At 45.7% G+C, this 13,530-nt stretch overlaps 1 protein-coding gene across 2 annotated transcripts in view; it reads left to right on the top strand.

The window, feature by feature from the left end:
* Dock1 (dedicator of cytokinesis 1) overlaps positions 1 to 13,530 on the top strand; it is a 497,567-nt gene that overhangs the window by 73,529 nt on the left and 410,508 nt on the right. Inside the window, exons 11-12 of one of the 2 annotated variants that reach the window (XM_057777087.1) lie at positions 6,611 to 6,683; positions 10,098 to 10,177. In XM_057777087.1, the coding sequence (XP_057633070.1) occupies positions 6,611 to 6,683; positions 10,098 to 10,177 (153 nt within the window). Of the gene's footprint in view, positions 1 to 6,610; positions 6,684 to 10,034; positions 10,178 to 13,530 lie in introns of both variants that reach the window. The other variant, XM_057777086.1, reaches the window with a different exon arrangement.

Raw genomic sequence — 13,530 nt, 5'->3', positions numbered from 1 at the left:
TGTATTCTGTCAGGTTTGTGTGTATGTGTATGCCAATGCATGCGTGGGTGTATGCATGTGTGTTTACATGTCCATGTGTGTACATGTGAATGTGTATGATGTGGACATCACAGGGCAAAGGTAGATGTCTTCGTCCATCCCTTGCTTGACACCTTCTTTTTGAGACAAAGTCTCCCCTTGAACCGGAGCTCATTGATCTGTCAGTTGAGCCCTAGGGCCTAGGGGTCTTTTTGTCTTCTCCTACCCTGCCCACCCTGCCAGGGCTGTATTACAGCCACATACCACCATGTCTGACTTTTACGTGGGGGCTGGGATCACACTCTGGCCCTCATGCTTGCGTGGCAAGCAGTTTACCTATTGAGTCATCTTGTCAGTCCTGTTCTATGGGTTTTGACAAATGGATGGTGTCCACCATTCCAGTCCTAAACCTGGAGAATCTTGCTGAATGGTTGGGCTCTCCAGTAGCCTGGCCCAGTGACTTTATTACCCATGGTGAGAAGTTGAGGGTGGACTTGCTCTTTCAGGGCTTTTCTCTTCTAGGAGAAGCTTGGCATTTTCATCCCCGAATCCTTGAACACACTCTCTAACTTACTCTTATTTTTCCAAGCCTGTAGCATTGTTTTTATATTTAACTGAGATGCATGTGACCAGAACTTTCCTTCTCTTGGTCCCACCTGCACGGCAGTTTTAGGGAAATGCTATATTTCTTTTGTCCCAGGTTTTTAATTCTTCCCCAGAGCCATCAGAGAGATCTGTGGCATGATAATGTAAGTTACATCTTCAGCCAGGGATATTGCAGGTTCTCTGGTTATTAGATCACTGTGGAGATCCTACTGATAAGTTCCTGTGAGGGCATTGTTAGATTTTTGAAAGCAAAGATTTAGCCTAAGGCTGAGTCTCTCTCTCTCTCTCTCTCTCTCTCTCTCTCTCTCTCTCTCTCTCTCTCTCTCAAAATGGGGATTTTCCTAGCATTTTCAGGTTTGGTTGTGATGTTCTGGGAAGTCCTAATGGATAAAGCGTGGGCAGATACTTGCTGATGTTGCTATGGCTTCTCTATGCCTATAACAGGCTTTCCATTTGCTTGGTGAAGGCTGGTGTTGGGTCACAGCCTCTCTGTTCCTGGACTTCCTTGGAGCCAGAGTCTAGAGTATATGCTAAATTAGGGCCAGCAGATCTGATATCCCCCTGTCCTTTTAGAGGACATCTGGTCTACTGTCTTTTCCCAGGTACTTGCATCTCTGGTTTTGAGGCTATCACCATTGCATCTCCTGATATCCGCTGTTCACTGCCGTGCTTACTTGCACCACTGGTTACCCACCTGGACTGATCTTTGCTTTTTTCTTCATGGGTCTTCTCTACCTGGTTCTCTGGGCATGAGACAAACTCTAGCCCCCCATGCCCTGCTGTTGTCTGAATTCTTGAGAGATGAGCCGCTACCTCTCTGATGTCTGATTGGCTGCTGGGACCTTGCATCTGTAGTGCTATGATGTTCCCATGTGAAGTGCTGCCGAGGCCCTCGGAGGCGGTTGTATCATCCATAGTTTGGCTGTCCAAGTGTCCATCCTCACGGCCTTTGAGAAGGACCACTGCTTCTTTTACAGAAGCCCAGTAATTGCCTTCCTACTTGGGCTTAGTGCAGGCTCCTTCGCATTTGTTCCCAGCACCTAGCACTCTGGCCTCTGCAGTCACCTGAGGACCAGCTCTCTGAATTGATATCTGGAGCTTCTTCTTTCTGCCCTTCTGCTTTCTGCCCTGAAACAGAGGGTCAACATTTTATCCTATGCCCTTATTACGTAGACTTAATTCATTTTTTTCAAATGGCCCATTGCAGTGCCCCATCCTTCCCTGTGCCCCTCCGTATGTGTTGGTATGCAGCATAGTCAGGAACATCTTCTCCTTTCCTGTCTTCTGACTCCCACAGAGCTCTCGCCCCTCTCCTGACCCCCTAGCCACAGGTTCCCTTTCTTATTAGGGAATTCTCTTCTCAAACTTGAAAAGGGAGACTGACTTTGTGGTAATGGGATTCTACCCTTCATATGCAGCTTTATGTCCATGTGCAAAAATTTAATTTTGAGCCAGGCGGTGGTGGCACATGCCTTTAATCCCAGCACTTGGGAGGCAGAGACAGGCGGATCTCTGTGAGTTCGAGACCAGCCTGGTCTACAAGAGCTAGTTCCAGGACAGGCTCCAAAACCACAGAAAAACCCTGTCTCGAAAAACCAAAAAAAAAAAAAAAAAATTTAATTTTGAGGCTTTTTTTAAAGAACAATCTCTGTTCGTCTGTGTCAACAGAGCTGGTACTGGCAAAGGAAAAAAGCATTCATACACCTTTAAGCCCGCGGGTTTTAGTCTTTTATTGAAAATAATATGTCATGATCCTTTTTGTTAAAACATTTGATAATGCAAAAGTGATTGGCGGTGGGAAAAGTCATGGAAATTATATGGAAAAGAAAGATAAATAAATCATTCGTAATTTGACACAGCCAGGTAGTACCTCAATTTTATTCTTGGTGTGCTTTTTTTTCTAACTTCTTTTTACTTTTGTGGGAAAACCTGGCCAGGCGATCAATCTTGGATCGTGCCATTATCCTGTGTGCAGCCCTGGGTTCAGTGCCTGATTTGATAGAGATATATAAGACAGCAGCAGCAAAACACTAACCAATGTTAGTTCCTTTTGTGTCTAGCTTGTTTGTTTGATAGAGATATATAAGACAGCAGCAGCAAAACACTAACCAATATTAGGTCATATTGTGTCTAGCTTGTTGGTTCACTGACTTTTTTCATGTCTTGGTTTCTTTTTACCAGCTTTACTATTTGTCGTGTGTTACATGGTCCAGCACTTAACAGCATATTATGGTTGCTTCCATTTGTAAAATACTGTTCAAGAGTTAGAGGATCAGGGGCTACAATCTATAAATGTGCAGTCCTCTTAACAGTCCTTTTACCTTGGAGCTCAGGGTGTTCACCTTTGTGCTAGAGCGCTCTTGAACCAGGGGCCCAATCTAACTGGTTGCTGAATAAGAGGGTATGTGGTCCTCAATGTTCCTGTTTTGTACCCAATTAATGGCAGACAAGTTGCATTGATGTGTTGTGTCATCAGTGGCTATACCTGCAGGTCCATCTTGCTGCCTCTCCTTTGGAGCTTCCTTCTCCCTCTTGCCTCCTGCTCTCCTTCTGGTGTATTCCTGATCCTCCATTGCTCTCCTCTTCTCTGTATCCTTGCCCTTTGCTGTGTCACTATTACTTGGTCAGTTGTCTCCTTACCCTCAGTCATGATCACGTTGACTGCAGCCAGACTGGACATTTGGGTAGTGGTTTCTTTCCCTGTTCATAACACAGCATACCCCTTCTCCCTGGATGAAACCCCATGCTGGCAGGATAGAGAGACCCAGGGCAGGCAATTTCATGTCCTCTTTTGGCAATGGGTATCTGTGGTGGATAGCTTCGGTTGTCAATGTGACATAACCTAAGATTACCTGGAAAGAATTACCTAGAACAAATTATCCTATGGGAATGTCTAACAGGGATAGTTTTAGTTTGTAATTGATGAGGAAACATCTGGCTCACTGTGGGTAGCACCATTCCTTAGGCAGGGGTTTCTTAACTACATGACAGAAGCAAGCAAGCATGCATGCAAGCGAGGCCTGTGTGCCCTTTCCATTGTTGCTGCTCTTGACTGTGGATATGATGTGACTACCTGTTTATAACTCCTGCCACTGTGGTTTCTCTGCTATCATGGACTGTAACCTGAAATTGTAAGCCAAGTGAACCCTCAGTTCTCCTTGTTGCTTTTTGTCCAGGCATTTTATCACAGCAACAGAAATGATGCTGGGACAGGTTCTTTCCCCATCCAGACCACAGTGGGGCCTTCCTGGGCACATACCTTGACTTGTATGAGCCCTGAGGAAATTCTTGTGCCTTTGAGGCTTTCTCAGGAGGCTTAGGATGGGTGGAGGTATGCTCATTAATAATACCAAGCTGGGCAAAGGCTGTTTCCCACGTGTGTGTTTGGCCTCAGCTCCTGCCTTGCTTCTTTGCTGTGTTCCTGTACATTCTTGCTAAGCCTAAGTGTGTTCTGGGGCAGGACTCTGGAGTCTTAGTAAGGGCATCAGATAATCTGCAAGAACTATAGTTAGCTGGTGAGATATGACCTGTGACAGAGAGAGGTGTCTCCAGGGAACTAGGAAAGCCACCCATACGGTATGAGTGCATGGTCTGAGTTCTGCCTGACTGTCCTGGACATGGCTGGCTAAGTGAAAAATCAAAAAACTTGATGTTTCTTCATTATGAAAGACAGGCTTGCGAGCATGTGCAGGTGACCTTGGGTGAGTGCTGGATGACTGCAGTGAGGACCCTGCAGAGTGAAGTTCCGATCTAGGTCGGTCCTTCTTCCCAGCAGCTGTTAGCCAGTGCTCCAGTTATCTGGGATGTGCTCACCTGCATCTCTGCACACACATGTTGGTTCATAGACCAACAGCCCCACCGGTTCAGTGCATGATGTGATGGTTTTCCCTGTGACTTCCTGAGCTCCGCAAGAGATGCCAGTGCCGCTGTTCTTGCCCTACAGACAAGAACTTTATGCTTTCTGTATGTCATAGTTACTTTTGTTGTTGTGTGACAAGTACCCTTTATGGTGGCCTAAGGAAGGAAGGGTTTATTTTGATTGGCAGTTTAAGGATACAGCCTGCCACTATGCGGAAGTAGCAAGGCAATAGAAATTGGAGGCAGCTGGTCACACTGGAGGCATAGTCAGAAAGCAAGAAGGCAGAGAGCAAGCGGGGCCATGCTATAAAACCTCAAGACTCACTCCCAGTGGCCACTTACTTCAGCAAGGCTCCATTTCTTTCTTTTTTCTTTTAAATTTTTTTTTATTCATTTTACATACCAATCACAGTTCCCCCTCCCTTCTCTCCTCTCGTTCCCCTTTCTCCCCCAATCTCCCATCCACGCCTCAGAGAGGATAAGGCCTCCCATGGGAAGTCAACTAAGCCTGGCATACCAAGTTGATTCAGGACCATGTCTCTCCCACCACAAGGTTGTGTTCCCCTTACTCCACACCTTCTCCAACATAAGCTGTCTATCAATATTTTTGATCTTAGCCATTTTGACAGGTGTAAGATGGTATCTCAGAATTGTTTTTGAGTTGCATTTCCCTGATGCATAAGGATGTTGAAGTCACCATTTCTGAAGAGTTTACAACTTTCCAAAATAGTGCCACCAGTTGGGAACCAAGTATCAAGTACATGGGCCTGTGGGGACTTCTTCACGTTCATACCGCAGAATTGGCTGTGGGTCTATAGAAATGAACCTTACCCACAGCTTCAGTAAGGGAGGCTAGTCGCTAGGAAAGAACTCTGGCACTCTTCTAGCCAGGTGTGGGGTTGAGAAAGGACACAGCAAAGAACTTGTCCAAAGTCACAGAGTGGTTAAGAGTGATGGCAAGTTGCTCTGAATCAAACCAGGGCTCGCATCTCTTTTAATGTGGAGATGGTGCCAAGTCTTTCCAGGGATGCCGGTGAGCCTGGACCACCCCAGAGAAGGCAGGTTACTGAAATGAAAGGAGCCAGGGTGGTGAGATGCAAGCGTTTGACCTGTGGCTTTGGGATGTCTGTCCATTTTTTGCCTGAGTGCTTCTGTTTGAATTATCCAGCAGGTAACTGAGGGTCACATTTGAGTGTTTCACTGACTCAGACACCAGCTCTTGGTGACTGGTACTTTGTAATTATGTTATCGTTGAACTATGTCTGAATTACTTTATCCTTGCTATGGAAAAAAATACCCAATAACGAAGCAACAGCAACATAAGGAAGCAAGTGTTTATTTTGGTTTACAGCTTGGAAATATAGTCCACCGTGGTGTGGATGGCATGGGAATGACACTGGGAAGGCAAGGTGGCAGGAGTGTGAGGCAGCTGCTCAACCCTGTATCCTCAGCCAGGGAGCAGTGACAGTTGAATGCTGGTTCTCAACTCCTTTTCTCTGTTAATCAGTTTAAGGACTCCGGCTCATGGAATGGCCAGTCTCCCACCTAAATTCACCTAACCTAGACAGTCCCTCACAGGCATGCCCAGAAGCTGACTGAATTTACTTCATCTCTTACAGGTGTGCCTGGAGCCTTTTCTCCTAGGTGACTCTAGATCTGTCAAGTTGACAGTATTAACTATCACCCGGCGGTATGCTGTTGTGAATATGCTATCTGCTTGCCCCAAGTGCTGTTTAAAATTAATTTAAATGAGTGTAAAAGCAGTTCCTCATCACACTCACCCCTGCTCCAGTGCCCATTGGTGCAGAATATCTCCTTCATACAGGAGTTTGTGTTGGACAACTGATCTCTAGGGTGACCCCCAGGGAAACAGGCAGAAGAAACTGTTGAGTGGAATCGTGCTGTTTGAGTTTCTTGTCCACCGGGGCCAGCATGTTCAGATGACTTAATCTGTCAAGCATTACAGAATAGCAAACTTACGTTATGAGAAGAGTCTACCAATGCTATGGTTCATGGTGGAATACAGTCTGTTGCTCTTCCTTGTTTTTTTTTTTTTTTTTTTTTTTTTGACTTTCTATCGTGGTGGCACTGAAGCCAAGCAACCCTCTCTGTCCCTTCCTTTCCCCAGTGATGGACGTAACAGACATAATAAATGGAAAAGTAGACGACGAAGATAAACAACACTTCATTCCCTTCCAGCCGTAAGTATGGAATAATTCTGTCCTTAACCAGGTACCACATGAAAACCACATAGTTAATAATTCACCACTGAGGTTATTCGTTGAGCCCAAGTCAGGATTCATTTATTTTATAATAATATGAAACCTGTGTAGTCGCTGCTGTGGCATGTGGAATTGGGAACTGTGAAGACAGTGGAATAAGGTTTATGTATGGTCCCCAGAGCTGATGTTTTTTGTAGTCCCAGAATTACCTGATCAGTAGAAGAATTACGGTTCTGCACTGAGCCTGTTTCTTTATATAATCGATTTATTCTTGTAGCAATTCAAATTTTCAAAATACAATACTTTCAAATTCATCACAAGAGGTTGCTGGGGTTTTTTTTGTTTTTTTTTTTTTTTTAAGTAGAAACCAAACAAAGTAATGATGAATTCTTTTGTAAAGCGAGAAATAACACCTTAAAGCCTGTAATCAGGCTGCTGATTTGTCTGTCTTGGTTTTTTGCTCAGATGAGCGAGTTTTGGCTTTTCCTTTCTTTAAGGCTTTGTCCACTTCTGATGTGACGTCTTCAGAGAGGGCTAGAGAACACGGGGAAAGCACTTGGGGCCGATTTATGAGATTATTCTTTGATTTGAAGCTAAAATCTGTGGGGAGGGTGATTGAAGTGAGGGTGGGTTTTGATTGGGGGCCACTCCTGGCTCAAGGGGGAGGAAGGAGAACTGGGTGCTTCAGGTTGATTGTGGAGACAGCCCCCTCCAGGGCCTGACTTCCTGGGGGGGGAGGGACACAAGTGCTTGGGAGTAGTGCGAGCCTCCCCAGGACTTTGCAGTTTCCTGTTTCCTCTTTCCTTTCCTAGTTTGTTTTTATTCAAAGGCTTTTAAGGCTTAAGGTGAATTTCACTTTTGCAGGTTTACATTGCTTTGGAGGTGTTGGCTGAGGGAGGCTGAGCTCTGGGAGGCTGGTGATAGTGGGTGTCTGAAGGAGCCCTGTCCTTGGGAGGACAGGGGACATGGTATGGGCTTCTCTTGCCCCATGCACTCTTCATGATGGGCCACCCGCAGTCTCTGCAGACTCGCGAACCACTTGTTTAAGATGGCTGCAGTGTGGCTTTTCTGTGCATGAGGAAAAAAAAATACTTTTTCTTGTGCAGCTCTAGAGAAGATTTTGCATCTTACTATGAGGAGAGCTGTGTTAAATTAGCGTTGTATAGCCTAAAGTTGGGCTTCAGACCACGTGTTTCACTATACACGACTGGAGGCAGAGGTCTCGGGAGGCTTAAATGCTGCCCATTTACTTTTCTGCCTGGTCTGCTAACCACTAGCCCCATGTGGCTCTTTATATTAATTACAGCTGAGTAGAATTAAAATGCAGCCCTTCAATCACACCCATCTGTTTCAAGTGTTTACTGCTACGTAGGGCTGCTGTTGCCATGTTGGATAGTGTCTTGGTTTATTTTCCTGTGGCTGTGATAACAGAAACAAAACCCTAACATAAGCAACTTAATGCGAAAGGGTTTTTTATCTCAGGATTCAAGGTTACAGCCGTTACGGAATGTATGTTTATGCTCAGATCACCTTCTCTATCTTTTTACGGTCCAGGATCCCAGCCAGGGAATGGTGGCTTCCGTGATAGGTGGGTCTCTCACCTCAGTTTAAGCTGTCAAGATGATTCCCCTACCCATGTGTACCCAGAGTCCTGTGTCTCAAGTGATTTTACAGTCTGTCAGGTTAACGGTAAACATTAACCATCGCAGATGGTGTTACTACTCATTTCCGTGTCTGTGGATGGTTATCGTGGGTAATTCCACTCACGGCAAGACTATAGAGCAGCATTCTATAGAACCCGGAAACTTCTTTAGCGCACAGGGGAATATTCCCATTCTGGAACATGGCTGATATAGTAGTAACAAGCAACACACACCATTGTGAGATGACAATACTCAAGTTGTTATTTTTTTTTTCCTGTGAAAATTGACGGGGTTCCCTACTGTTCCCAAGGCTTCAATTTCCTCAAGACTACAGGTTTAGCAATACCCAATGGTCCTATTAAGTAATTTTCTGTGTCATTTATTTGTTCCCTCTGAAGGTAAACAAAAAAACAAAACAACAACAACAAAAAAAACATCAAAAACCAAACCCAGAACAAAACACTAGCTTTGGGTATTTTTGAAGATGTCAGAGAAGCGATTGGTCAGGTTTTTACCTGGCCTTTCAGATCTCCTGCCTGTTCCTGTCAGATGGTGGAGTCCACTTGACACAGTGTGAGGGCACACTCACCTGTTGTGTCGGTTGCGAGCCTTGCTTCTCTCGAGGACGATGGCTGCACAGATTAATATCTGCAGTGATTGAAGAATAAAGTAGCATGATTCCAATAGCAGAGTCAGCCTGGAAACTATTCTCTGGGAAATGTCATGCTAATGAGAACTTTTTTGCTCCATTAAAATGGATTTATCACCTCACAGGGTTGGTTTTAGGGAGGGAAACAGTGTGCCTCCTCTTTCTCTCTCTCGTTCATCTCTCTTTAACTTGGTGAAATAAATTACCACAGCGTTCAGCTCCTTTGAGTTGCTTGGCTCAAGTGATGGATGACATCGTCCTTGTTCCTAGAATTGATTTTAGGCATTCTGTACCCAATGTATGCTTTCGCACTCTTTTCCCATTGTGTTTGGTGACACTGCACACTATTCTCATGGTACATGTTCCCTGTGCCGGCCACTCTCACATGCATGGGCTCCTGGGCCTGAGATCACTGGTAACCTGTATTCTGAGTGATTTCCAGGGGTCAGCGTCCAGACATGGTGACCAGTAATTCTGTTGTCCAGGGACTGGGTCATCTTCACATAGCTATTGGAGACTCTTTTGTGAATACACACAACCACAGGCAGGGCTTCTTATGTCATTAGGTTTGAAGGCTGTTTGGGAGGGTGGGGGAGAAGAAATTTTTTTTTGGTTATTATTATTATTATTTTTCATTTTCTTCTTAATACCGCCCGGTCCTTGCCCTAGACTAGTTCAGTACTATCCGAGTGCTGGAAATGGCCATCAGTGTTCTTTGGAATGCAAGGCCTCTCAGCCACGTTACTCGCAGACCAGCCCCTTCGGACTGTCCATTAGCAGTGGAGTGGAGCCCTGTGCACGTGTTCCCTGGGAGTGGGGCGCCTTTCTTGGCTGGACTTCTCTCCTGTGGTTCACCATTTTCCTGATCGATGCTTTCCCTGTCTCTCTTGTCACCTATCCTGCCCTTTGTCTTTTGTTGACTCATGACGACTCTCTCATACTCGGTGGTGATGCTCTTTTGTGTCCCCCTGTTACTGTGACCCACGGGTCTCTGTGCCCCTTTGTCTCTTGTGGTCTTGGTTGCCCCATGCCCTCCAGGCTCGCGTTGGACGACGCCATTCGACACAAGCCGCTGAACATGTCATCCCGTTTCTCACCCAGGGTGGCAGGGGAGAATGACTTCCTTCAAACTGTCATAAACAAAGTCATTGCAGCCAAAGAAGTCAACCACAAGGGGCAAGGTATGTATCTCTGTTGTGTCTGCTGTGGGCATGTAGGGCATCTGGGGTGGGGCGTTCTTGGTGGAACTTTGGGACTGGGTGATGCTTGTTCCTACTGGATGGACAGCCTTTCACCTGCAGCCTTTGTGTTCAGAAGAGGATGGGGAGTGGGATGTGGGTGGGGCTTTCTATGAAGAAGGTAGTGCTGAGAAGCCTGGCAGCATGGGAAGCAGCTCCTACTTTGACTCCCCCTCTTTCCCCGCACTCCCACTCCCGTGTCCTCTCTTTTCTTACCCTTAACAAAAGACTGGAAAGCTGAAGATACAGCTCATTTGGTAGAACGACAGCTTGGCAAGCTCGAAGCTCTGAGTTCTGTCTCCAGCACCACATAAAATAGGCTTTAATGACACGTGCCTGTAATTCTAGTAGTTGAGAGGCTAAGGGGACTAGAAATTCAAGGCCATCTTAGGCCATGTGAGGCCCCGTGACAGCAAGTCAAAACAATTAAGCCAGGAAGTCAACAGTTGAAACTAACCCCAAACCCAAATCCCACAATAACGACAGCAAACCATGAATGTAACCCCTGCCCCAAACCCTTGGCCTCACTTCATTTGATGCTCTTCTACTCTGGCGTGGGCTCTTGTCTCCATGTCCTGTCACGCTACAGCCAATGTTCTATAATTGTCCCTCTGTCCCTGTAGGGGAAGGGATGCCTTATTGTTTCTGTCATTCAAGGAGCCTCCTCACTCCTTCCTCCCACCCCCATGTTCCTATCCTGCTTGTATCGTTTTTAATACCACACTGACGTGTCCAAGCAGCTGACCTTCTACTGGTGGAGCTTATGAATCAATCCGCTTGGGCTGGTGACAGTTGGCATTGGGCTGGCCAGGAGACCTGCCAAAAGACAAGTGCTTATCAAGCCCCACTTTCTACATGGAGGAAAGAAAGTCACCTTCATAGACTGGGGACTCTAACCCTGCTTTTGACATTTGGGAAAACACATGAATCAGGTTGGTTCTTGATCTGGTACCCTACACCGTGTACTCAGAGGAGCTCAATGGAACCGCTGCTCTTTTCCCCAGCCCCCACCACCTCCAGCTTTCCGAACCCACCCTTTTCATTGTCCCTAGCAGTGGTCATTGAGTCTGAAGAATGTTGTGGAAAAGGGAGGTCCTATAGATCTCTGCAGTGAGCCTTGGCTTTACCCCGCTCTCTGGCCAACTCTACCTAGAAAGTTCATGGATTATAGCCTTTGTACATGGAGCAAGTTTAAACTGAACCAGACCCCACCCCTTGTAGATTATAGCTCCTCCAGTTTGCCCTGTATTTGCAAACCACAGGGAGTCTGAGGTAGGAGCTAATGGAGGGCCTGGAGTCTCCCTTCTCCTTGGATCAGCAATCCCCACTCCCACTGGGTCTCCAGATCCTTTTTTAGCATTCACACACAGTTGTGTTTATCACAGAATCACACAGGAGAAATAGATATGGTGTTAGGCTGCATCAAAACAGCCAAGGTTCATGGGTCTTAGCCAGAATCTACTCTATTCTTTTTTTTTTTTTTTTTCGAGACAGTGGTTTTTTTTTGTTTTGTTTTGTTTTTTGTTTTGTTTTGTTTTGTTTTTCGAGACAGGGTTTCTCTGTGGTTTTGGAGCCTGTCCTGGAACTAGCTCTTGTAGACCAGGCTGGTCTCGAACTCACAGAGATCCGCCTGCCTCTGCCTCCCAAGTGCGCCACCACTGCCCTTCGCCAGAATCTATAAGTTGGACAGCAGTGGCAAGGACGCTGGCTGGTACCTGGATGGGGCTGATAACATCCGGTACCTTGAACTACTAGAGAGGAGACAGAGGTTTCAGATGACTGTGAGAATGAGAGACAAGAATGTCCATCGCGTTTTTTCAAGGGGACTACAAGTATCTTCCTGAATCAATGAGTCAACACTGTCGCTGATCTAACAGTGTCACTGAGTTAGTCTTATCTTGACTTCGAACCTTCCTCTAGTGCTCACACTTAAAATCTAGGTCATTCCTAGGGGAGTCAAGGGAGGCAGTTGCTGTTCCGTGTTCTGGGTTCCTCCCGTAGGCTCCTCTTTCCATTAGAATGACCCGGGTACCTCCTGATGCCTGTTCATCTTCCCAGTCCCAGTCAGAGGCCCCAGAAAGGAACATAAGGAGTAGATGATAGTCTTTGCAAGAGCCAGTGGATTTTTCCGTGCTCGCCTCCCCTGTGCCTCTTCTGACCTTGCTCCATCTCTGTAGCATCCAGTTTCCTCGGCACAAAGGCAGAGACTCATGAAGATCTTGCAGTGCCTTTGGCTGTACCCAGGGTCTTACGCATGCCCAGTAATCACCTTTTAATTCTTTTCTGCTTAACCTTCACGATTCTGCTTCCTGTCTCTGAATTATCATGGATGTATATGGACGGCAGAGCCTCACACTGCACCTGCTTCCCTTGTTTGAGAAGCGATGAGTAACCGTTCTGTGTTCAGGCATTCGGAAATACATAGCAACACAAACACATATCAACTCCAAACACACTTTTTCTTTGAAAACTGGCCTCATTTTCCCCTGTTGCATAATCAGGACAATTTAATTTCTGTATTTCAATTGTAACAAATTCAATTGTGTCACCAGTATTCTACTTTATCCACCTAGATGTTTGAGCAGGCTATTGGTTAGGGTGTTTGAAAGGTAGCCTTTCTGATGCGATTTAACGCGACTAGGTCTAGTTTGCTTGACTGTGTGGCAGAATAAGGGAGAAGGGGAACAAGATCAAGTATCCAGTCCCTAGAGGGTCTGTTTTATTCACTGCATTCACTGCATGCCCAGAACTGCCTGTTGGCTCTTGTGCTTTAGTGTCAGTTAGAAAAATTCCACACATTCGTAGACTGGGTGTGTGTGGAGATGCAGTCAGTTCCTGGGAGCATGAGTTAGGGGATACAAACCAGGTCTGCAGATGGAAGTTTCTGTCCCACTGCCATTCAATCCCAAACACACACACAGAAGCTTAAATTAATTATAAATTGTTTGGCCTATTAGCTTAGGCTTATTATTAACTAGCACATACAACTTAAATTAACCCATAATTGTCCTCTATGTGTAGCCACATGGCTTGGTACCTTTTTATCAGTGAGGTGTTCTCATCTTGCTTTCTCTGCATCTGGCTGGTGTGCATCCCTGCCTTTCCTCTTCCCAGAATTCTCTTAGTCTGGTTGCCTCACCTATACTTCCTGCCTAGCTACTAGCCAATAATTTTATTAAACTAATACAAGTGACAAATTTTTACAGTGTATAATAACATTATCCCATAGAAAAGGTCCTTCACATTTCTTGGTGAACACGTGCAGTTCATTTCCTGAAGCATGATACATGGAACCT

Source organism: Chionomys nivalis, chromosome 8, assembly GCF_950005125.1.
Source record: "Chionomys nivalis chromosome 8, mChiNiv1.1, whole genome shotgun sequence".
NCBI classification, from domain to species: domain Eukaryota; kingdom Metazoa; phylum Chordata; class Mammalia; order Rodentia; family Cricetidae; genus Chionomys; species Chionomys nivalis.
This window is presented reverse-complemented; position numbering and strand designations above follow the sequence as displayed.